The following is a 25,539-nucleotide window of genomic DNA, read 5'->3' on the forward strand; positions in this document are numbered from 1 at the left end:
GACAAACTGTTTTCTACAGTTCTGGAGGAAAAAGAAATATATGAAACACAACTTCTAATCATTTTTTTGTCTAAGATATGGGAAGCTCAGGCAGCATGGAAACAATTTGTGAGTAAAGGAAGCAATTCACCAAATAGTGGAAGTGTTGAATCAATAGGCACACAAGAAACAATGAAACTTTGCAAAAAAACTCCTGAGGTTGTACAGACATGTGTATACTCTGGCTTGAAAAAAAGGTTCATTCAAAAGCTAGTGAAGTTTCATTCTTTTATTGCACATGACGATTATTTGGCGAGTTCTTTTCTTTACTCACAAATTGTTAACTTTTATGTTTGCTCTGGAACACATTGCCAACACTTCCCATTACAACATTTTGAGTTGAAAGAGCTGCATGTCTTTGAGCAAATTGAAAGCAATCATTAATTTCAAGAATACTACAGTGTTGTAAAAACCAGAATTGCTTTATCATGAAGGGCAAAAACATTTTTCAACCACTATGGAAGACATGTTTGAAAGATAAGGATCTCCAGTTTAAGCATGTAATGAATCACAAGATTTTGATGTCCATTATATAAAACATTTTTTTTTTTTTTTTTTTTTGTATAAGCAGCTGTTATGGCTGCTGAAAAAAAATTTTGTCACTTGCCATTCAGCAACTCAAATTTACTGACACGTTTCCTCTTCAAAATACACTCCTGGAAATGGAAAAAAGAACACATTGACACCGGTGTGTCAGACCCACCATACTTGCTCCGGACACTGCGAGAGGGCTGTACAAGCAATGATCACACGCACGGCACAGCGGACACACCAGGAACCGCGGTGTTGGCCGTCGAATGGCGCTAGCTGCGCAGCATTTGTGCACCGCCGCCGTCAGTGTCAGCCAGTTTGCCGTGGCATACGGAGCTCCATCGCAGTCTTTAACACTGGTAGCATGCCGCGACAGCGTGGACATGAACCGTATGTGCAGTTGACGGACTTTGAGCGAGGGCGTATAGTGGGCATGCGGGAGGCCGGGTGGACGTACCGCCGAATTGCTCAACACGTGGGGCGTGAGGTCTCCACAGTACATCGATGTTGTCGCCAGTGGTCGGCGGAAGGTGCACGTGCCCGTCGACCTGGGACCGGACCGCAGCGACGCATGGATGCACGCCAAGACCGTAGGATCCTACGCAGTGCCGTAGGGGACCACACCGCCACTTCCCATCAAATTAGGGACACTGTTGCTCCTGGGGTATCGGCGAGGACCATTCGCAACCGTCTCCATGAAGCTGGGCTACGGTCCCGCACACCGTTAGGCCGTCTTCCGCTCACGCCCCAACATCGTGCAGCCCGCCTCCAGTGGTGTCGCGACAGGCGTGAATGGAGGGACGAATGGAGACGTGTCGTCTTCAGCGATGAGAGTCGCTTCTGCCTTGGTGCCAATGATGGTCGTAGGCGTGTTTGGCGCCGTGCAGGTGAGCGCCACAATCAGGACTGCATACGACCGAGGCACGCAGGGCCAACACCCGGCATCATGGTGTGTGGAGCGATCTCCTACACTGGCCGTACACCACTGGTGATCGTCGAGGGGACACTGAATAGTGCACGGTACATCCAAACCGTCATCGAACCCATCGTTCTACCATTCCTAGACCGGCAAGGGAACTTGCTGTTCCAACAGGACAATGCACGTCCGCATGTATCCCGTGCCACCCAACGTGCTCTAGAAGGTGTAAGTCAACTACCCTGGCCAGCAAGATCTCCGGATCTGTCCCCCATTGAGCATGTTTGGGACTGGATGAAGCGTCGTCTCACGCGGTCTGCACGTCCAGCACGAACGCTGGTCCAACTGAGGCGCCAGGTGGAAATGGCATGGCAAGCCGTTCCACAGGACTACATCCAGCATCTCTACGATCGTCTCCATGGGAGAATAGGAGCCTGCATTGCTGCGAAAGGTGGATATACACTGTACTAGTGCCGACATTGTGCATGCTCTGTTGCCTGTGTCTATGTGCCTGTGGTTCTGTCAGTGTGATCATGTGATGTATCTGACCCCAGGAATGTGTCAATAAAGTTTCCCCTTTCTGGGACAATGAATTCACGGTGTTCTTATTTCAATTTCCAGGAGTGTACATGCAGAAAGGTTACAAAAAGTCATGCAGAACACAGCTTTTATTTAATTACTATTTAACAAAATTAACAACAGTTTAAAAGAATGTAAATTAAAACAGAAGCTTCATACACAAGGTATAGCATCATATAAAAGTAATGCCATCAGAGTACAACTGAGTGAGACAATGTGATGTTACATTGAAAGAAACGAACACTGTCACCAGGTGGCATGAATAGTACCACAAGGTAGCACTGAACATGTTCAACAGTCAAATACAGATGCAAAATTATTTTAAGACAAAGCATATCAAATAGGATGTTATACAACAAAGACCTTAAAACACATTGTTACAATATATCAAAAGCAGGAAAATTATAATGAAAATGAAACCCAAAACTAAATTAAAGCATAAGGATGGGGGAGAAACCAGGAAAGCTAGATGGCACAGTAAAAATGTGTCGTATTACATAACACGTACATTATGTTTTACAAAATACAGAATCTTCTTAAGCTGCATTGCTAAAACAAAGTTCAAATGGCTAAAATTAAGAATGGAAAGATGTGGGGAAAAGAGGTGCCAATTGACGAAGTGTTTTTTTTTTTTTGTTAGACATATTCACGAACAGTGAATAACATGACATAATTAATTAAAATAAATATAATTTTAGTAATAGATAACATTGATAAAAAGCATAAAGAAATGTGTGCAGCTACATTGCAGAGGTTAAAGAGTAAAATCAGTTTACATGACTAATTATATGATGCTAAAATTTGGATGAAGGTAAATTATTGTCAAAACTCTGATTGAAATATACCATTGCAAAATGAGTGAACATTAACAAAATGACAAACAACAGAATGTAGTCCATATTGGATTTACATAGGCTGTGTATGTAATTTGTGACTGCCAATAAAGAGTGAAGATAAAAAAAGTGGGGAGGGGGAGAGGGGGGAAATAAATAAGAGTAGGAGGGTTGGGGTTAGTTAAAAAAAAAGAAGAAGAAGAAAAAGAAGAAAATAGAAGAAGAAGAAAAAGAAGAAAAGAAAAAGAAACAGAAAAAGCTCAAGAGGAATGTTGGTTGGTTGATTTGGCGGAGGGGACAAACTGTGATGTCATCAGTCCCATCAGGTTAGGGAAGGATGGGAAAGGACATCGGCCACGTCCAAGAGGAAGGGACAACATGGATGGGAGATAAAGAGAATGGTGGCATAAGACAACAATTTACTATCATGCAAAAGCAGAAATTGGTCAACAAACTGTAACAAAAAGTAAAGTTACATTGAACATCATATTAAAAGTGGGGGAGGGGGGGAGTAACAAAAGTACAAGACTCCATGTAAAAAGGATGAAACTATGCAGGAAAAATAAAAAGAAGGATATACAGTAGAACCTGGAAATAATCTACATGTGCAACAGGCCATCAATTACAATCAACAATCAACTGTGAGCTGACCCTGTTTATTCGTTAACTGTTTGAAGAGAACTATTAGAATGATGAATATAAATTTCGGACTCCTCAGGAATGTCCAAATCCCATCCTTTGGAAGCAATATGCAAGACTTCCAAGCGGCCATTAATTGAGGACAGAATGCGTCCTTCATTTTTTGAATGTGGACAAAGGGTGCTGTTGTTTTTATAAGTTGTTGTTGTGGTCTTCAGTCCACAGACTGGTTTGATGCAGCTCTCCATGCTACTCTATCCTGTGCAAGCTTCTTCATCTCCAACTACTACACCCTACAGCCTTCTGAATCTGCTTATGTATTTATCTCTTGGTCTCCCTCTAACATTTTTACCCTCCACGTTGTCCTCCAATACTAACTTGGTGATCCCTTGATGCCTTAGAACATGTTCTAACAATGGATCCCTTCTTCTAGTCAAGTTGTGCCATAGATTCCTCTTCTCCTCAATTCTTTTCAGTAACCTATGCATTAGTTACGTGATCTACCCATCTAATCTTCAGCATTCTTCTGTTGCACCACATTTCGAAAGCTTCTATTCTCTTCTTGTCTAAACTATTTATCCTCCATGTTTCACATCCATACATAGCTACACTCCATACATATACTTTTTTTACAAGTATGTCACACAAACCACAATCAATTTTGTACATTCCAGAGTTTTTAAGTTTGTGTGTCCTGCTACCAAGGCAAAAGCATAAAAGTAACCGAAGATTTTTTTTTTTTTTTTTTTTTGTGCACTATTTTTTACATTGGCTTAATTGAAGCTCTAGCCTATTTTTTCACAAACTGAGCAAAAGTAAGATAAGGAACTAAATTTGGTTTTCTCAATAGACGGTACTGTATGTGGTTTTCGCCTGTTAAAAATTTTATTTCTCATTGCACGAATAAAGTTTTCAGTATATCCACTGGCCACACCAACTTCAACAGTAATGTCAATTTCTTTTATAATAGCATTGTCGTTGTGAATATATGTAATAAATAAAGGTTGCCAATCGGCATCTCTGATCCCCTCCTCTTCTCATTCTTCATTTTAGCCATGTGAACTTTATTTTAGCAGTAGAACTTAATGTAGACATATTTCCTTTTTATATGATATGACAAGTATACTGTACCACCTAGCATTCACTTGTTTTCTCCCCCACTCCCCTTCTTTACCTTAGATTTCATTTCTTTTATTGCATTTCTCTTGTTTTTGATATTCTGTAAAAATGTATTTTATCGTCTTCACTGTATAACATACTATTTGATAAGCTTTGTTTTTAAGTAAATTTGCATATGTATTTGGCTTGTCAAACACTTTTACTGCACCTTGTGCTACTATTCATGCCACCACTCAGTTATAATTTGGTATTGGTGCTTGTTCCTGGCACAAAAAAGGAAGCAGTGCCAATAATGAGATAACAAGAATCAATGCATTTTCTCAACACTAGTTCAATGTTATTTTAAGGGGAAAAATACATTTGATAAATACATAAATGCTGATGATCTTCACTGATATGAAGTGTATTTTAACTTACCTTATAGGCATGGTAAAAGGGAACAACTATGTGAGATGGTGTTTGGAGAGGTCCCATGGTTCGATTATTGTAATGTATCTCTGTAATATCGCCATCTTGATTCAAGCAAATTATTGGCCACAACTGCGAGTAACGTTTCTGAAAGAAAGATTTACAGTCTAAGCCAAATTCTAAGAAAGAATTTTATTTATCTGCCTTACAGTGGATGGAAAAATGTGAGTCTAAGTTGTCTGGTTACAATGTGAATGGCTGCAAAGCTTTACTCTGAGTAACAGTGCAATTGGTAAACACATAACATGAGAAATTATTAATGAGGAAAGAGTTGCAGCAACCACTCACAGTTCAACATTCAAATTTATTTTATTACAGTTTATTAGTGTTAGATGACTATTTGCACATTTATATCTACAATTCACAAGGCAAATAGAAGCCCAAATGTTGTGTAACATGGGATTCTACAGGATAACATGTTGCGCTTTTATTGTCTTAGGCCGATGAAAGATGTTCATGCATACTGAAAATGTAGTCTCAGGTTGTTGTTAAATGTGTGACATCCCACAGTGCGCTCTCATTTTGAATGTACAGGTGAAGTGTAAGTCACATCTGCTCCAGACATTGCCAAGATGCAACAGTGAGTAAACCCCTCCACCTACTGTGGTGGAGCATTTTCTCTTTAGCTGCAGCAGCTTGATGGTGCCTTGGGGGCCAAGGAGCAAAAGGGTGTGTGTGCAAGAATGTAAATGATTTTAAAACAGTTGAAAGTTGGATACATAAAAATAACATTGATTGAATGAATGGATTTAATAGCTGATGTCAAAGCAAGCCACATATATTTTGGAATCTGTCACTGAGCTACGAAGTTAGATCGATCTGCTCATCAGCTACTGTAACTGAAACTGTACATAAAATGCAGAAGAGGTGACGCTAAATGATTAATGTCATATGGTAGCTTGGGCAGATTACAGCTCTCTTCCAGCACCGACATGTCACGACAGGGTTACAAAGTCCAACACAGCCCTGTTACGCTGCATGGTAGGCTCACAAAAGTGATTAACTACAACAGCCACCCAAATTTCTTTACAACGTAAAGTGAACATACGAGGTGGAATACAAAATTTTCAAGACTGATGCTGCCATCTGGAAAGTAGGAGTAGTAGACCTTTGCACCACTAGGTGGCATTAGGTGCATATCTGATGAGTAAGTGAGCGAGTGGCATTCAGCTGGGAGAATGTGTTGCGTGTCCACAGTAATTACCGTGATACTCTGTGTTTGGTGTGTAGCAATTTTACGATGGATCCGCAAAAAGAACAGCACATGTGTATTAAATTCTGCGTGAATCTTGGGAAAAGTGCTATGGAGACCCTTGCAACGACTTGGTTATGACCCAGAGACAATGCAACAATCGTCCCAGTGGAAGAGCCCCGGCTCTCTAAGATGCAAAAAAGGGAGACAGGTGAAGAGCAAAGTGAAGAGCATGATCATCGTTTTCTTTGGTACCAAGTGAATTTTGTATAAAGAATTCATCCCACCCAACCAAACAGTGAATTCCGCGTACTTCTGGGACATTTTGTGACAGTTCCATGAAAGCATGCAGCGATGACGGCCCGAACGTTGGCATCCAGGGAACTGGCTGCTGCATCACGACAACGCACCCTGTCACATGTCCTTGCTCACCAGGAACTTTTTGGCAAAAAGCAATATAGCGGTTGTACCCCACCCACCATACTCGCCTGATTTGGCACTTTGTGACTTCACACTATTCCCAAAACTGAAACTCAAGCTGAAAGGCCGTCAGTTCGACACTCTAGAGAGGAATCAAGAAGCATCACTGGCGGTAATAAACACCTTCAAAGAACAGGACTTCCAGAAAACAGGACTTCCAGAAAACAGGACTTCCAGAAAACAGGACTTCCAGAAAACAGGACTTCCAGAAAACAGGACTTCCAGAAAACAGGACTTCCAGAAAACAGGACTTCCAGAAAACAGGACTTCCAGAAAACAGGACTTCCAGAAAACAGGACTTCCAGAAAACAGGACTTCCAGAAAACAGGACTTCCAGAAAACAGGACTTCCAGAAAACAGGACTTCCAGAAAACAGGACTTCCAGAAAACAGGACTTCCAGAAAACAGGACTTCCAGAAAACAGGACTTCCAGAAAACAGGACTTCCAGAAAACAGGACTTCCAGTCACAGAAGTGCTGGGACAGATGTGTACGTGTGGATGGGAACTACTTCGAGGGTGATGGTGACCATTAGTCCAAAGGTAAGGTTTCAACAGATGGCAGCACCAGTCCCGAAAATTTTGGATAGCGCCTCGTACATTTTTTTGGGTGACACACTGTTCACAAGGTACAACATTCGTTAACCCAACACTATGGAACATCTCACTTGGCTCCCCGGTGCAGGAAACAAATTGAAAGTGAGTAAAGGGGATGGTATTTGCGATTTTCCAAGAAATTTTATTGAAAAAAAGAGAAGAAGGTATGACATAGCTGCAAGCAACACAATTCAATAACTAAGAAGATATGGATGGGCTCACGTATTGCTACTGGCTAAAGTAATTTGAATAATCAACACAAGAGAAGTTTATTCAGTGCTGAAACTGAAGAAGCACTCTTTCAAACTATGAAAGAGGTCACAGTGTTCCCACACAGGCTGTACTTCGATTGGTGAAACTTACTGAAAACACACGGTGAAATATTACAGGTGACAATTGGTACTCATCAGTAGAACTTGTCAATGAATTTTTTAAAAAAAGGGCCTCACATATGTCAGCACACTGAAAAGAAATAAAAAGGAAATACCACATCAGTTTCCACCTAATAAGAAACTATGTTTGAAGACAACTGTCTATGATTTTACAGATAACATGAAACATGTTTCCTTTGTGCTCAAGAAGCCAAAAGCTGCAATTCTGATCTCTTCTATGCAGCATGCAGTAAAGAAAGATCCTCAATATAATATGCTAAAAGGTGGTCTATACTGCCCATTCCTCAAGTTGTCGAACAAGAAGACACCTTTGGCCATTTTCTTCAGATTAGTGAATGATGCTTGTGATGTGAATTCTTATGTGGTACATAAAGCTTATCCAAAAGGAGAAATAAAGGTGAAATTGATCTTCATGAAGACTAGCAAGACATCTTGCTGAGACTCGTATGAAGCATTAACCTTCTATAGGATGCTCCCCGCGACAGTTGAGTGACACCATCACAAGAATATTTCACATACAAGATGAGCCGCAGACGCAGAAAGAACAATTTGAAAAACAAAAACTTTTAAAAGTAAAAAGTGGCATAATTTTTCCCTTTATTGAATTACAGAGTGGAATAGATGCTCTATTTTGAAATAATGAGCAGTAAACTCAAAGCTGAATTTGCATCCAATTTCTCATAAATGAGGTGTGTTTTTCCAACTAGTTACTTTGCGAACCTGTAATATTATGTCTCTGACAATAATCATTGAGTGAGTAGAGAGCTGACTATCTACTGTTATTTTTGTAAAATACACCACATATTTTGATTGAGTGATTAACTGAGAGAGAATGGGGACCATACAGCGAGGTCATCAGAAACAAAATTCCAAAGGGGGTTACATAAGAAAGAGTATGCTAAAAGTGAACTGCTACAGTCAGAAGAGTCAAATTATAAAAGAATGAACATTAAACACACACAGTATATGCATAAAAGGTGGGACCAAATCTAAAAACTGGTAAAAGGCAGGGGGGGGGGGGGGGGGGGGGGTCCCATGCAGACTGCACAAGGAGTCCCAATCACAACCAACAAGCCCCTGTCCCAAGACAAAAGGAGAACCTTATACCTGGAAATAAAAATCACTTTCACAGAGGAAACCGAGGACCAGGTCTACCATCCATGGATCGTCCGCTAATATTAAATTTAAGGAAGCAGGATGACTATACTTAGGATGAAGGGTCGAAAGAAGGGGACATGCCACCAATATGTGAGATATCGTCAGTCTGGTGCCATAACCACATTATGGGGTGGGTCATTACGTAGGAGTAAACCATAGGTGAGCCGGGTATGGCAAATGCGTAAACGACATAAAACAGTGGACTCCTTCCGAGAGGGGCACGTACAAGACGCCAGTAAACCATAGGAGCAACAGAGACCTTAGGACCCTGGAAGAGAGCGGTCTTAATCTGTGGTCTAGGGGAGGAGGGGGGGGGGGGGGGGGGTTACAGGAGGAAAGACACGGGGCGCAGTCCAGTGAGTGCAGATGGAGATCCTGGCAGAGGGTAGTGAGAAGCATGCCAACCGACAATCCCATCCGTGGGCGGGTGTTAAGAAGGAGACATTCCTCATTGGCGAAGAGCACAGGGTATACAGGATGGTCAGAGAATTGGCTCTGTTGGACATGTAGAGGGAAACCCTTGCTTCTGTGAGGAGACTATCAACAGGATTAGAGCGAAAGGCACCAGTAGCCAGAGGCACCCCACAATCATGGTCAAGGAGTTTCAAAGTGGAAGGAGCTGCTGAGGCACAAACCTGACTACCATAATCGATTCTGGACAAAACCAGAGCACGGTAAAGATGGAGAAGAGTGGAACGGTCTGCATCCCAAGATGTGTGGGCCAGGAGGTGGAGAGCATTAAGCTTCTGCAGGCATGTAGTCTTTAGGTGACGAATGTGGGGAAGCCATGTCAGCTTGTTATCAAAAATAAGGGCCAAGAAATGGGACCGTGTTACAACATCAAGGAGCTCGTTGCCTAAATAAAGTTCTGGATCAGGGTGTACTGTGGGTCAATGACAAAAAATGCATAACCCACATTTTGGAGGAGGAAAACTGGAAGCCATGGGCGGCGGCCCACATAGAGGTCCATCGGATGGCACCTTGGAGCTGGCGCTCAGCAGACACCATCAAGTGGGAGCTGCACCAAAAGTAAAAATTGTCAATGTACAACGCCAGGGTAAACAGAGGCCCACCAGAGGTTACAAGCCCATTTATGGCAATGAGGAAGAGCTTGACACAGAACCCTGTGAAATACCATTCTCCTGAACCTGAGGGGTGCTGAGTGAAATGCCAACTCCAACCCGGAAGAGCCGGTAAGATAAAAACTCATGCATAAAAATCAGAAGGGGATCACGGAAGCCCCAGTCATGGAGGGTAACTAAAATGTGATGGCACCAAGCCATGTCATTCGCCTTATGTAGGTCAAAGAACACTGCGACAAGGTGCCAACGGTGAGTAAAAGCCTGTCAGATGGTTGATTCCAATCGGAGTAAATGGTCAGTTGGAGACGGCCCTGACTGGAAGCCACACTTATTCGAGTACCCAACATAATCTGGAGTTGACCATCCTTTCAAGCAGTTTACAAAGCACATTTGTAAGGCTAATGTTGTCTAGAAACGTTGGGATTTTCCGGGCTTAAGGACAGGAATAACTATACTGTCTCGCCTTTGTGATGGAAAAGCACCCGTGAGCCAGATGTGATTGAAGACCCCGAGGAGCTGTTGCCTCTGGGTAACATCTAAGTGTAGAATCATCTGACTGTGAATGGAGTCTGGCCCTGTGGCTGTGTCTCGTGAAGAGCAAAGAACCTGCACCAATTCCTGTTCATTGAAAGGAGCATTGAAGGGCTCAACGTGATGTGGGATGAAATGGATGGGTGTCTGTTCAACTCTGCGTTTCTGCTGGAGAAAGGCAGGAGGATAGGAAGCAGACGATGATGCCATCACAAAGTGTGTTGCAAGGTGTTCTGTGAGGACCAATGGATCAGTGCACAGAGCTCCTTGGATGTCCAGAGTCTGGACAGTTGACTGTTGCTGGCGGCCCAGAATGCTACGGACCTTCGACCAAACCTGCAATAAAGAGGCATATGTCCTCAGGGAGGAAACACAACACTCCCAGCACTCCTTTTTATTCTGATTAATAATGTAATGAGCCTTAGCACAAAGATGCTTAAAAGTGAGGACGGTGGTCTGGGAGGGGTGTCGCTTAAATCGCTGCAGCACCCATCAGTGGTCCTGGACAGTGACTGTGATGTCCTTGGTCCACCATGGCACCGGCCAATGACGAGGGGGTCCTGTGGATAGCAGGACAGCAGTGCCAGCAGCATGGTGAAGAGCGGCAGAGATGCCTTGCGTGACTACATCAATTCGAGAGGGAGGTGTCAAAGTGTACAGTAGACATGTATAAAAGCCAATTGGTCCTGCAGAATGCCCAACACGGGGGCTTGTCTGCCTGGCGGCAGCAGGGGAACGATAGTGGCACTGGGAAGTGGTCACTGTCACAAAGGTCATCATGGGATGACCAATGTAGGGAAGCCACGAGTGCAGGGGAGGAGATTGCGAGATTGACAGCAGAGAAGCTGCCATGAGGGGGAGGAAGGGGAGGGGGAGGAAGAGAAGGGGGAGGATGAGGAGGGGAGGAGGGGAGGAAGAAGAGGAGGGGGAGGGGAGGAGGGGAGGGGAGAAGGGGGAGGGGAGGAGGGGGAGGGGAGGAGGTTGAGGAGGGCGAGGGGAGGAGGGGAGGAAGAAGGGGAGGGGAGGAGGGGGAGGTGGGGGAGGGGAGGGGAGGAGGGGGGAGGGGAGGGGAGGAGGGGGAGGGGAGGAGGGCGGAGCAGTGGGAGGATGAGGGGGAGGAGGAGGAGGAGGAGGGGAAGGATGAGGAGGGGGAGGATGAGGAGGGGGAGGATGGGAGGAGGAGGGGGGAGGAGGAGGGGGATGAGGAGGAGGGGAAGGAGGGGGGGACGAGGAGGGGAAGGAGGAGGCGGGAGGAGGAGGGGGGGTGGAGAAGGGGGAGGAGGAGGGGGTGGAGGAGGGGGGAGGAGGGGGTAGGAGGATGAGGGGGTAGGAGGAGGAGGGAGGAGGAGGGGGGAGGAGGAGGGGGAAGGAGGAGGGGGGAGGAGGAGGGGGAAGGAGGAGGGGGAAGGAGGAGGGGGAAGGAGGAGGGGGAAGGAGGAGGGGGAGGGGGAGGAGGAGGGGGAGGAGGAGGGGGAGGAGGAGGGGGGAGGAGGAGGGGGAGGGGGAGGAGTGGCCGGAGTGGGGAGGAGGGGGCGGAGTGGGGAGGCGGAGGAGGGGAGTGGGAGGGGGGAGGAGGAGGAGTGGTAGGGGGAGGAGGAGGAGGGGAGGAGGAGAAGGGGGAGGAGAATGGGGGAGGAGAAGGGGGAAGTAACAGAAGGAAAAACTGAAGATAGTGACACCAGATGGAGTCTCTCATACTTTTGGCGAGCCTCAGTGTAAGACTGGTGATCCAGGAATTTATATTCTTGTATCTTCTTTTCTCTCTTGTAAGCTGGGCAATCGGTGAGAGGGGGTGTGGTGGTCAGCACAATTAACACACACAGGCAGCAGAACACAAGGGGTTCCCTCATGGACGGGGTGGCCACAGTCACCACACCACAGGTTCCCCCTCAAAAGCCAGGATGAAGGCGCCAGTATCGGTGCGGTTGTCTTTGTGACCCTTCTGCACACGCTGAACAAAATGAATGCCACGCCACTCCAGATTAGCCCAGAGTTCCTCATCAGTTTGCAGGGTGAGGTCTCTATGAAAACTCACTCCCTGGACCATATTCAGAGATTGGTGAGGAGTGATGGACACTGGGAAGTTAGCAAGATGGATCACAGGCACGAAGAGCTGTGAACTGGGTGGCAGAAGCATGTTTGAACAACAGGGAGCCCTACCGCATCTTACTAATAGACTCCACTTCACCAAACTTGTCCTTAATATTTTCCATGAAAAACAATTGCCCTCCTCCCATGGAGTACCCAGGGAAGGGGAGGCTGCCAAGTCATTCAAGACAGCATTTAAGAATCCTTCATCATTCGAAAGAGATGACTGTGTGTGAGAACCGCCAGATTTTTGCAGCTTGATACGATTGACGTGCCAAGCATCCGCCCTGATACCACCCACTCCAACCAAAGGCTCTCCCCATTGGCGCCACCCAGCCACAGCAAGGGCCGTCTGGCACGGCGGCCGTTGCCGGGAGTTCTGGTGACCCAAGAACACAAGCAACCACTCCTTGGCATACAAGGAAGGAGAACAGATCAGGTATCAGTAGTGCGATCCCTGTGTTGTCAGGGGGCTCAGCCATATGGGTACATAACAGCCCCACCACAGGGACTGGTTACACATGCTAGTGACCTAGTAGGGTGGAAGGGAACTACAGTGGGGGAAGAGAGAGGGGAAGGTAGGGGGGAGAGGAATCCCCACCGTAGATTCTAGGCCCATATGGCTCACACTAAAAACTGGAAATTTTGAAGTGGAGGTCAAACATCAAGTGGGGACCGAAACACTAAGAGGGTGAAAGAACAGGCAAAAGGAAAAAAAAATTGCAACTGATACAGGACATCAGGGGAATAGCCAGGTCGACACAAAGCAGAACACCAAGAGAGGGGAAGGAGGTGGCAATGGGGAAGGAGGTGGCAATGGGGAAGGAGGTGGCAATGGGGAAGGAGGTGGCAATGGGGAAGGAGCAGGGATAGGGAGGGAGGGGGCAGGGAGAAGGAAAAGCAGCTAGGGAATGAAGAATGAGCTGCAGTAGCCCGGGTCCCCGTGTGCGCCACACATGAAATGAAAGAACTGGGAGCCCCCGGGGGAGGGGGGGGGGCACATATTTTGCTTTGTTTTATTTGTCTAAATGTTTAAAATTCTGCATTGTTGTTGAAAAAATCCAAATTTGCACAAAGTCAACTTCTAAGAAGTTTAATGAATGACAAAACGTCGTGAAAATATGTATTCATCAAAACACTGGGTTTATATAAAATAAAATAAATAAAAAGGTGGTATGAGAGGCCCCACCACAGTAACTGTGTTCCTGTCGATGTCCATAGTAGTTAATGGTTAATGATATTGGTCTGTAGTTTTTTTTACATCCATTTTTATGTCCTCCTTACACACGAGTAGAATGTCTGTGATTTTTGCGAGTTCAGGGAATACTCCATGGGAGAGGGAGGTATTCATTAGGTATGTCAGAGGCTTCATTAAACCTCTTCTGCATTCTTTTGGTACCTTACATGAAATGTCAGGAAACAGTGTGTTAAGATAGTGTATAAAAGAAATGAGCAGTTGCTAACAACTAAATCAGTCAAAAGGACAGTTCAAGAAAGTACATACGGACTTTTCCCATTCCCCATGTACTTTAATGATTTAACTGAACACCAACATCACAAGGTTGTAAGGAATGCAGATGATGCATCCTTTGTCAATTATTACCATTATTTTCTATTTTATCTATCTATTCATTCATCCTTACAATGGGACTGCGCCTTCTCGTCATCACCAGTTTCATCGAGATTTATAGTAAATGCAGGGGTTGGCCAGATATGAAAGTGACAGAAGCAGGACTTCCAAGCATTTAGGAGAAAAAACAGCATTTCTGGCATGGTTCAACTGAGGCACGAGTCATTTATGTTAGCGTGGTTTTCATGCAATGGTTGGCACAGTGGAAAGAGTGAAGAATTATAATCTGAGAGTCGTCAAGTTGAATCCCCCCCCCCCCCTCCCTGCCCCCCACTCCCCAGCCAAATGCCCTCCACTAGTGAAACCCTGTAATGCCTGTTTTTAACATCAGATAAAGAATATGATCAAAAAGCTTCTGCTTTTATCTCATTGAGAGAGAGAAAAAAGGAGTCAAATCCCAAGGAGGCTGAATCAAAACAGAATCCATTGCACACCATCAGCTATCTTTGTCAATATTTGGCGAGATAATGCATTACGTGTGGTTTGGTGCCAAACTACCAGATGAAAAAACTTTTTATGAATGTACACCAAATTTGTTTTTCTAAATAAACTTTAAAACAATCGCATAGCTGTAAAAATGTGGCATTTATAAAAGATTGTGAGAAAATTACTGTTTCCCCTCTACAATAAACATCAACCCTGCACGCGTAAATCATCAATTGTGAAATAATAAAAGTACCTAATTTATCCTTGTGTATGCCTTACAAGCCCTCCCTCAAAATTTTTTGGAATCACAATAATGTGCTGTAGGTCACCAACTCTAGCGTTTGTCACCAACACACAGGGTGGGAGGGGGGGGGGTGGGGGAAGGGTATAGTTAGCGAACACAGTTACTCAAGTAGGGGCTTGTAGTGAACTCTAGCTGCACTATGTGACAAGATTCAAGTAGTCCTTTTCTGTAACATGAGACTTTCATTTAATTGATTACATCCAATCCAGAAACGATACCTGTAGGAAACCCCGAAGAATCAGTGTAAAATCAAAAGAAATGCCTCCCACAGGTGAGAGTATTATAACCCTAATGGTAAGCTGCCGAAACATTCGCAACAAAGTGTCAGAATTTGAAGTACTCCTGGAAAGCAGTGAAGCTCACATAATGCTAGGTACAGATAGCTGGTAGAAACCTGAAATTAATAGCAGTGAGATTTTTGGGGGAAATTTAAATGTATATTGAAAAGACAGGCAAATGGGAAATGGAGGTGGTGTATTTGTTGCAGTAGACAATAAACTCAAATTCACCAAGATAGAAATTGAAACGGCATGCGAGATTGTTAGGGCAAGACTCAGTTATAAAATTATAACTGGATCCTTCTATCGCTAACCAGACTCATCTCTTAATGTAACTGAAAATTTTAGAGAAAACCTCAGTTAACTTGTACATAAGTTCCCCTATCACACTGTAAACACTGGAGGAGACTTTAATCATCCAACAATTAACTGGGAAAATTACAGTTTTGTTAGTGGTGGGCATGATAGGACATTCTGTGAAACTTTACTAAATGCCTTCTCTGAAAACTATGTAAAACAGATAGTTGGGAACACCACTCATGCTGGAAATACAGTATACTGGATCCAATGGTGACAAATAGAGCTGACCTCTTTGAGGATGTCCACATCAAAACTGGCATCAGTGACCATGATTCGGTTGTGGCAACAATGATTACCAAAGTACAACGGCCTAAAACTGGAAGAAAGATATACATGTTTGTTCAGTTAGCTAGATAAAAAATCAGTAATGTCATATCTCAATCAGGAACTTTAAACTTTCAGCACAGGTCAGGAGCATGTAGAGAAACTCCAGATCAAGTTTAAAAGGATAGTTGACCATGCACTGGATAGATATGTACCCAGTAGAACAGTTCATAATGGCAGGGAACCTCCATGCTATAAAGTCACTGTAAAGACATTTCTAAAGAAACAGAGATTACTGCACAATAGGTGTAAAACAAAGCATAGGGTTACACATAGAGAGATGCTGAATTATATGTGTTCGGCTGGCAAAAGAGCAATGCCTGATGCCTTCAATGACTAACATAGCACAATATTGTCAAACGACATTTCACAAAAATCCACAGAAATTGTGGTTGTATGCTGTTAGTGGCACCAAAGTTAGTTTCCAGCCATCAGCAAATGAGACATGAACTGAAATAGAGGGTAGCAACACAAAAGTCAAATGCTTAACTCCACTTTCAAATGTTCCTTTACAATGGAAAACCCAGGAGAGTGGCCCAATTTAATCCTACTACCACTGAAAAGATGAATGAAATAAGTATTAGTGTCAGTAGTGCTGAGAAACAGCTGAAGTCGTTAAAATTGAACAAAGCTCCAAGCCCCAATGGAATCCTTGTCAGGTTCTATACTGAATTTGCATCTGAGTTAGCTCCTTTTCGAACAATAATCTATCGTAGATCCCTCGAACAAAAAACCGTGCCCAGTTCTTGGAAAAAGGTACAAGTCACATCCATTTACAAGAAGGGTAGTAGAAGTGATCCACAAAACTACTGTCCAATATCCTTGACATCAATTTGTTGCAGAATCTTAAGAGCATATTCTGAGCTTAAACATAATGAGGTATCTTGAACAGAATGACTTCCTCAATGTCAACCAGCATGGTTTTCTAAAGCATCGATAATGCGAAACCCAACTTGCAATTTTCTCACATGACATACTGAAAGTTTTGGATCAAGACAGTCAGTTAGATGCAATATTTCTTGATTTCCAAAAAGCATTTGACTCATTACTGCACCTACGCTTATTGCCAAAAGTACGATGATATCGAGTATCAAGTGAAACTTGTGACTGAATTGAGGACCTTTTGGTAGGGAGGACACAGCATGTTATCTTGGATGGAGGGTCATCATCAGATGTGAAAATCAATTCAGATGTGCCCCAGGGTAGTGTGTTGGAACCCTTGCTGTTCCTGTTGCATATTAATGAACTTGCATGTAATATAAAAAGTAAAATCAGGTGTTTTTATTTTTTATTTTTTAAATTTTATTTCATTTTTTATTTATTTATTTATTTATTTTTTTACAGGTGATGCAGTTATCTTTAATGAAGTACTATCTTAGAGAAGCTGCATAAATATTCAGTTCGATCTTAATGAGATTTCAACATGGTGCAGACATTGGCTACTTGCTCTAAATGTTCAGAAATGTAAAACTGTGTACTTCACAAAATGGGAAAATGTAGTATCCTTTAACTATAATGTCAATGGGCTACTGTTGGAATAAGCCAACTCATACAAATATGTGGGTGTAACACTTTGTAGGGATATGAAATGGAATGATCACTTAAGTTCAGTCGGCGGTAAAGCAGACTGTAGACTTTGGTTTATTGGTAGAATACTGGGGAAGTGCAATTAGTCTACAAAAGTGACTGCTTAGAAATCACTCGCACAGCCTATCCTAGAATATTGTGCAAGTGTGTGGAACCTGTACCATATAGGACCAACAGAGGATATTGAATGTATACAGAGAAGGACAGCACCGATGCTCACAGGTTAGTGGAATCCATGAAAGGGTGTCACAGAGATACTGAAGGAACTGAAATGGCAGACTCTTAAAGACAGACATAAACTATTCCAAGAAAGTATATTAACAAAGTTTCAAGAAACACTTTAAATGATTACTCTAGGGATATGCTACAACCCCCTATGAATTGTTCATACAGGGGTCATGAGGATAAGATTACAATATTTGCTGCGTGCATGGAGGCATCTATGCTCCATATGTGAATGGAACAGGACGAAACCCTAATTACTGGTACAATGGGACATACCCCCTACCATGCACCTCACGGTGGTTTGCTGAGTATAGATGTAGATGTTTTAATTTTATCCCAAAAAATTATTCCATGAGCTACAAGGGGCAGAAAGTAATCAAAATAAGAAATTCTAGCACTATCTGAGGAGCAAACTTTAGAAACAATTCTCAGAGAAAAACATGCAGGACTGAGTCTCTAACAGAGTTTAGCTACCTGGTCTTTCCAGCTGAAGTCTTGATCAACATACATTCCTAAAAGTTATGTGCATCGTACTCTTTGTAACTCATTTCTGACCAGTACCAGCTGTAGACTGTGGTTACGATTCATTTTTCCAAACTGAATATGATTGGTTTTCTTCACATTAAGGTTGGTTGGTTGGTTTGGGGAAGGAGACCAGACAGCGTGGTCATCGGTCTCATCGGATTAGGGAAGGATGGGGAAGGAAGTCGGCCGTGCCCTTTCAGAGGAACCATCCTGGCATTTGCCTGGACTGATTTAGGGAAATCACGGAAAACCTAAATCAGGATGGCCGGACGCGGGATTGAACCGTCGTCCTTCCGAATGCGAGTCCAGTGTCTAACCACTGCGCCACCTCGCTCGGTTTCACATTAAGGGCCAGCCTATTGGCACTGAACCAAGAATGAAATGACTTAAGGACTTGACCAGTTGTGAATACAGATTCCTCAACATTGATCACTATTACACTGATGCGAGTTCCACAACCTGCAATCTGTTTTGCAAATATCATCAAAAGCACTTGTTTTCTATCCCTTTTATCCTCCTTGGTTCCAACTTATCTAAAAAAAAATTCATGACTAACAGTACTGAAGCTTTAGAAAGATCTAAATTAACTCCTGGAACACTACTGTTGTTATCAAAGTTTCTATTTCATCTGAGTAATACTCCCTGTTGCAAATAAGCTACTTGTAGATCAAGAAAAAATGACAATGCAATTCCTGATTCGCTATAATCTATGCTAGTCCACTTACACCTCTGTTGCATTTAGCTATACAAATAAACACAAATTTTTGGGTATCACAGTGGATGAACACCTGTCACGGAAACAGCATTTACATCATATTTGTTTTGGATTGATAAATCCACAACTTTGGTATGGTACTGAGGTCCAGGAAGGGGCCGGGAGCAGTCTTCACTGGAAAACTTTTTAAACTACAAAAAAGGGCAGTGAGAGTGGTAGCTAAGGTAAACAACACCCAGCCTTGTAGAAATTTTTCAGAAAATATAAAATAATAACCATCAAAAAAGCAGAACATGGAGTTATGAACAGTGAAGTACATTACAGGAAAACTTTCAGAGAATTACAAGTAATAAAAAGGCTGCAGATTGCAGCCCGCATACAATAGGGATAATTTCTTCTTCTTCTTCTTCTTCTTCTTCTTCCTTTTACAGCAGACTACCACATGATTATGAAGACAGCTAATTTAAATACCTTAAAGAATAAACTGATGAACTTAATAGAGAATTGCTGTTATTCAACAGAAGAGTTCAAAGTGTAATGTTCCCTTTTAAAACTGTTAATGTATATAACCATGAGACTGTTCCTGAAACAGGAAACTGATAATTTATCATCTTCTCTATTTACAGGGTGTTTCAAAAATGACCGGTATATTTGAAACGGCAATAAAAACTAAACGAGCAGCGATAGAAATACACCGTTTGTTGCAATATGCTTGGGACAACAGTACATTTTCAGGCAGAAAAACTTTCGAAATTACAGTAGTTACAATTTTCAACAACAGATGGCACTGCGGTCTGGGAAAAACTATAGTACGATATTTTCCACATATCCACCATGCGTAGCAATAATATGGCGTAGTCTCTGAATGAAATTACCCGAAACCTTTGACAACGTGTCTGGCGGAATGGCTTCACAAGCAGATGCGATGTACTGCTTCAGCTGTTCAATTGTTTCTGGATTCTGGCGGTACACCTGGTCTTTCAAGTGTCCCCACAGAAAGAAGTCACAGGGGTTCATGTCTAGCGAATAGGGAGGCCAATCCACGCCGCCTCCTGTCTGTTTCGGATAGCCCAAAGCAATCACACGATCACTGAAATATTCATTCAGGAAATTAAAGACTTCGGCCGTGCGATGTGGCCGGGCACCATCTTGCATAAACCACGAGGTGTTCGCAGTGTTGTCTAAGGCAGTTTGTACCGCCACAAATTCACGAAGAATGTCCAGATAGCGTGATGCAGTAATCGTTTCGGATCTGAAAAATGGGCCAATGATTCCTTTGGAAGAAATGGCGGCCCAGACCAGTACTTTTTGAGGATGCAGGGACGATGGGACTGCAACATGGGGCTTTTCGGTTCCCCATATGCGCCAGTTCTGTTTATTGAGGAAGCCGTCCAGGTAAAAATAAGCTTCGTCAGTAAACCAAATGCTGCCCACATGCATATCGCCGTCATCAATCCTGTGCACGATATCGTTAGCGAATGTCTCTCGTGCAGCAATGGTAGCGGCGCTGAGGGGTTGCCGCATTTGAATTTTGTATGGATTGAGGTGTAAACTCTGGCGCATGAGACAATACGTGGACGTTGGCGTCATTTGGACCGCAGCTGCAACACGGCGAACGGAAACCCGAGGCCGCTGTTGGATCACCTGCTGCACTAGCTGTGCGTTGCCCTCTGTGGTTGCCGTACACGGTCGCCCTACCTGTCCAGCACGTTCATCCGTCACGTTCCCAGTCCGTTGAAATTTTTCAAACAGGTCCTTTATTGTATCGCTTTTCGGTCCTTTGGTTACATTAAACCTCCGTTGAAAACTTCGTCTTGTTGCAACAACACTGTGTTCTAGGCGGTGGAATTCCAACACCAGAAAAATCCTCTGTTCTAAGGAATAAACTATGTTGTCTACAGCACACTTGCACGTTGTGAACAGCACACGCTTACAGCAGAAAGACGACGTACAGAATGGCGCACCCACAGACTGCGTTGTCTTCTATCTCTTTCACATCACTTGCAGCGCCATCTGTTGTTGAAAGTAATTTCGAAAGTTTGTCCGCCTGAAAATGTGCTGTTGTCCCAAGCATATTGCAACAAACGGTGTATTTCTATCGCTGCTCGTTTAGTTTTTATTGCCGTTTCAAATATACCGGTCATTTTTGAAACACCCTGTATATCAACGTATGTATTGTCCGGCCCCGGTAGCTGAGTGGTCAGCGTGACGGAATGTCAATCCTAAGGTCCCGGGTTCGATTCCCGGCTGGGTCGGAGATTTTCTCCGCTCAGGGACTGGGTGTTATGTTGTCCTAATCATCATCATTTCATCTCCATCGACGCGCAGGTCGCCGAAGTGGCGTTAAATCAGAAGACCTGCACCAGGTGAACGGTCTACCCGACGGGGGGCCTTAGCCACACGACATTTCATTTTATTTCAACGTATGTATTTATCTTTTAATAGTAAGAGAAGAAAATTAATACAACTATACATATACGTGGACTAAAGCTTTGACAAGGCAGCAAGTTTGCCAGTTAGTAATGAGTGAGGGAGGGCTGGCAGGTACATGGTTGTCAGAGGCAGTGGGGAGCAGCTCTTGCTGAAGGTGGTGTGGAGATGTATCTTATTCTGTATACAAATAGGGTATAGAAAAATTATCATTAGAATTATTGAATGCTATAGAAGTAATACTGAAAAAAAATCACAGTCTACTGATAAATACTTTGCAGATTCATATAAAATTAGCCTGCACCTATCAGTTCTGCTAATGCTTCTGTATACACAATTATTGGACTAAAGAAAACAATGCCAGTATTGAAAGCAACCGTCAAGGCTCTTAACTCATTTTTTGTAGTGTCACTCTTCATGTGCATCTGCTGTACCTGGGCTAAAAAAAAAGTAAGAGAAATAAAATTAATTTGCAAAGTAAAATTATGGCTGGTTGCTACAAATTCTTTCTCACTAGCATTCATTGCAATCACAGTATTCCAAGTGGCAAACTAAGCAGAGAGCCCTGAGATTTGGAGACTCCCAGGACCAGACCATTTTTAATTAAATCCCAAACAAGACAAAATATGTGCAGTAAATAAGAGGCAGTTTGGAATAAAAGAGTCCATACATTTGGAAAACAGAAATATAGGTACCTACTTACCTATTATCAGCTATGGCAATTGCCCCTGGGTGTGGTCAGAACTGTTATAACTTTGGTAAAATGTTGCATGTAACTTAAAGACTGTAAAAATTGTAGCTGCAATACTCTACCTGAAACGTTTTCTAATACTTAACACATAGATGCACTATAAATACAGTTTAAAAATGTGTGTGTACGTGCTGCTTACCAGTGATTTATTGGCTGTGAGCACTATGGTACTTAACTGCTGAGGTTATCAGTCCCCTAGAACTTATAACTACTTAAACCTAACTAACCTAAGGACAGCACACACATCTATGCCCAAGGCAAGATTCGAACCTGCGACCGTAGCAGTCGTGCAGTTCCAGACTGCAGCGCCTAAATCCGCTCGGCCACTCCGGCCGGCCCCAGTGATTTATTAATTTTTTAACTAAAGTATTACAGTCTACAAATTACTTTTTCAAAAGCTATACATAAGTATTATAAAGATCATTTTATTAATATGAGAATCCAACTAGATGAACAGAGAACAGTCATCTATATTTAAGCAATGGTTTTTACCAACTGTAGACACCAATATCAACATCAGAATCACCTACACTTTATACAATGGAACGTTTTGCAACATCATTTTTTGCTGCCTTATAAGGGGTGCAGCTCACTCACTCTATGGGGGTCTTTAGCATAAAAAATACATAACAGATCCAATCAATATATAAATTATATGATACTGGATTTCGTAAAAGGAACAATATGCCTAGTAACAATATTATGAAAAGGATAGATTGCTACTCACCATGTCACAGATAGGCATAATAAAAAGAGAGCTATACTGTACATTTCAACTTTTGGCAAAAATGCCTTCTTCCAAAATAGAAAACACGCAGACATTCACACAAGCACAACTCACAAGCACACAACCACTCTCTCTGGTTACTGTGACTGGACTGCAGACTGCAACCAGTAAAGAACCTAGTAAAGAATGGCAATCAATTTGATCCTGGGGTGACTCCTTCCATTGCCACCACCTGTAGCAGCAGACGACGGGCTGTACAGACAGGAAACCAGCCCCCCCACCCAATACCTTCACTGGTCACTTCCGTCGGAGGCTGAACCATCACTTGAGCAGTCTCTTGTTCTGCTCCAACAAGGCAACACTTTCCCGCCTTGCTCTCGCCAGCTCGCCTGCTCATCACCACATGGCTCACATTATTGTATCCTGTATTTTGCTGGGGTATGCGCACGCAGCAGAATTCTTAGCCCACATTCAGTGTCAGTGTTCTGTCATGGTTCATTTACTAAGAGTAGTGTTACCACAATTTTTCCACACCATCTTCCTGAGTTGCGCACCCTCAAGGTTCTTCTATTGACTACGGGTGTACAAAGCCTGATGCTGGACACCTCGTTTGTTCTCCCGATATAAGTAAATGGACTACTGCTTGGATTGTAGTGTAAATAGTGCAGTGAAATGCAGTGTGCACCAGGAGCATCAGGTGGGTTTACTACTATTCCATTCCTGGCCATCTTGGCAACTCCTTTGCCGCCACATGCAACACTGAAGCGAGTTTTCCCACTCCACTAGATGACGCCAGACAAAAGCTACATGCCATTCACGGTCCACTTTGTCCAGAGACACCACCCCCAAGTGTGATCCCTCCTTGATTACAAGATATTAACTCATGAACTTTACTGTAGTTGCTAGCTTTTAGGAACAATATCTCAGAACCAGCCCAAATGGCTCTTCCAGCATGTCCCACTATTTTTTGTCATCTTCCATAATTAACATACTGTTTAGGCATGTATGCCCCTTAGAAGTACAGAAATCGTTAGGTCAGCTGGATGCATCCCGCTCGCACCCATATCTGCACCTTGCCTTCGCCACCCCTGCATAAACACACTCCCTTCATGCACACCACCTCTGCACCCCTCCCTGGGCCCATCCACACTCCTCCTGCAGCCAACAGCTGCACACCTAGTCAAGCCAGTGTTACTATGAGGTGTAATGAACACTCCTTCCCACGACAACACATGGCTCACATTGTATTGCACAGTCCACAGTGTGCGTGTCCTGCTTCCCCTGTCTTGTCACCTCTTTCTCCACAACACTGCTTGGCAGCACCACCCTACATACCACGACACACTCCCTGCACTGTTAAGTCACATTGTTGCTGCCACATGTTCCCATCCCTACAGTTGTCATGCCTAATGAGCTCTCTAGCCAGCAGCTCCTTCATTACTCCTCCCACCCCAGCACCTATGAGCATTTCGGAGGTGTTGGAACTCTGCACACGCAACTGTCAGCACTACAGAACTGCTTGACTCGGCTTACCAACTGAGTAGCGCACCCAGCATAAGCTGACTCTGCAGACCCTCCCTCCAGTTGTGCTGCTGCTCACTTGCCCCCTTTCAACCTGTGAGACCCTTGCCTGTGGTTTGCTTCTATCGAGGCAGCTTTCACAGGTAGCTCTATTACGAGCAACTCAACAAAATTCAAGATGGTTATCGGCCACCTTGACCTGGTCACTACTGCCCAAGTGTGGGATGTTGTTTCACACCCATCCCCCTCTGTCAGCTAGACTTAACTAAAAAAATGTATCATATCCAGCATCATGCCATTGAAGCTGCAACAGACACATAATTTGTTATCATTTGAGCAGTGTACCAACATGTGACTGTCCCTGCTGCTGGATCAGAGCCAAACACTAGCCAAACCACTCATCCTCCCTGATGGCTTGCTCCTAAACTGCTGGCTCTTGCACGTTCCTGCCCCTGTATAGGCTACCCTGGCTTCACACACCCATTTACCATTAGGTGACGCAACGATCTTGGCCAATTAACTGCTCAAAACCCTGAACTCCTTCCTCGCTATGGCTGTAGACAGAATGTCAGCTACCACTTTGTGGCTCTGGCCAGCTATTCACCAACCAACCCCTCCTCACCTCAAGCTCTGACACACCTGAGCTCTGAGATGGCAGCACTTACTTCCAGCATGGTCCAACTACAGCTCATGCACCCACTGCCAGGTGCTGACCGCCTTCTACACACGTTTCCAACAGGGTGAAAACAGCTGTTCCCGTCGGCACAGTTCTAACTATACCCTGACAACCACAACCACCATGAATTAGGCACAGCTTGCTGGTACCACTAGAGGATTAGTGAGAAATGCAGCCCTCTGTGCTCCTAGTCTCCAAACCCCGGCAACCAGTGGGAGTACATACGCTCAGCTGCTGTGACACTTCACAGTGCCTATTCATATGGGGCTTCAATGACACTAGTTTCCTGTTCACAACCTTGTCAACACTGGCTCCGACTTATCCATATTCCAACACAGGAATCACACAGTCAATCAGTTGCAAATAGCTGTTCGATACATTGTCATAGGTTTTGAGACCTCTAAGTACGTCTTCATCA

General features: G+C 43.6%; 1 protein-coding gene across 2 annotated transcripts in view; it reads right to left on the reverse strand.

Annotated features, from left to right (window-relative positions):
* Positions 1-25,539, reverse strand: part of LOC124805238 (gamma-butyrobetaine dioxygenase-like) — an 82,132-nt gene that overhangs the window by 8,770 nt on the left and 47,823 nt on the right. For both annotated transcript variants that reach the window (XM_047265747.1, XM_047265746.1), the window contains exon 8: positions 5,074-5,211. In XM_047265747.1, the coding sequence (XP_047121703.1) occupies positions 5,074-5,211 (138 nt within the window). The remainder of the gene's footprint in view (positions 1-5,073; positions 5,212-25,539) is intronic.

This window comes from Schistocerca piceifrons, chromosome 7 (assembly GCF_021461385.2).
Source record: "Schistocerca piceifrons isolate TAMUIC-IGC-003096 chromosome 7, iqSchPice1.1, whole genome shotgun sequence".
Taxonomy (NCBI): Eukaryota; Metazoa; Arthropoda; class Insecta; order Orthoptera; family Acrididae; genus Schistocerca; species Schistocerca piceifrons.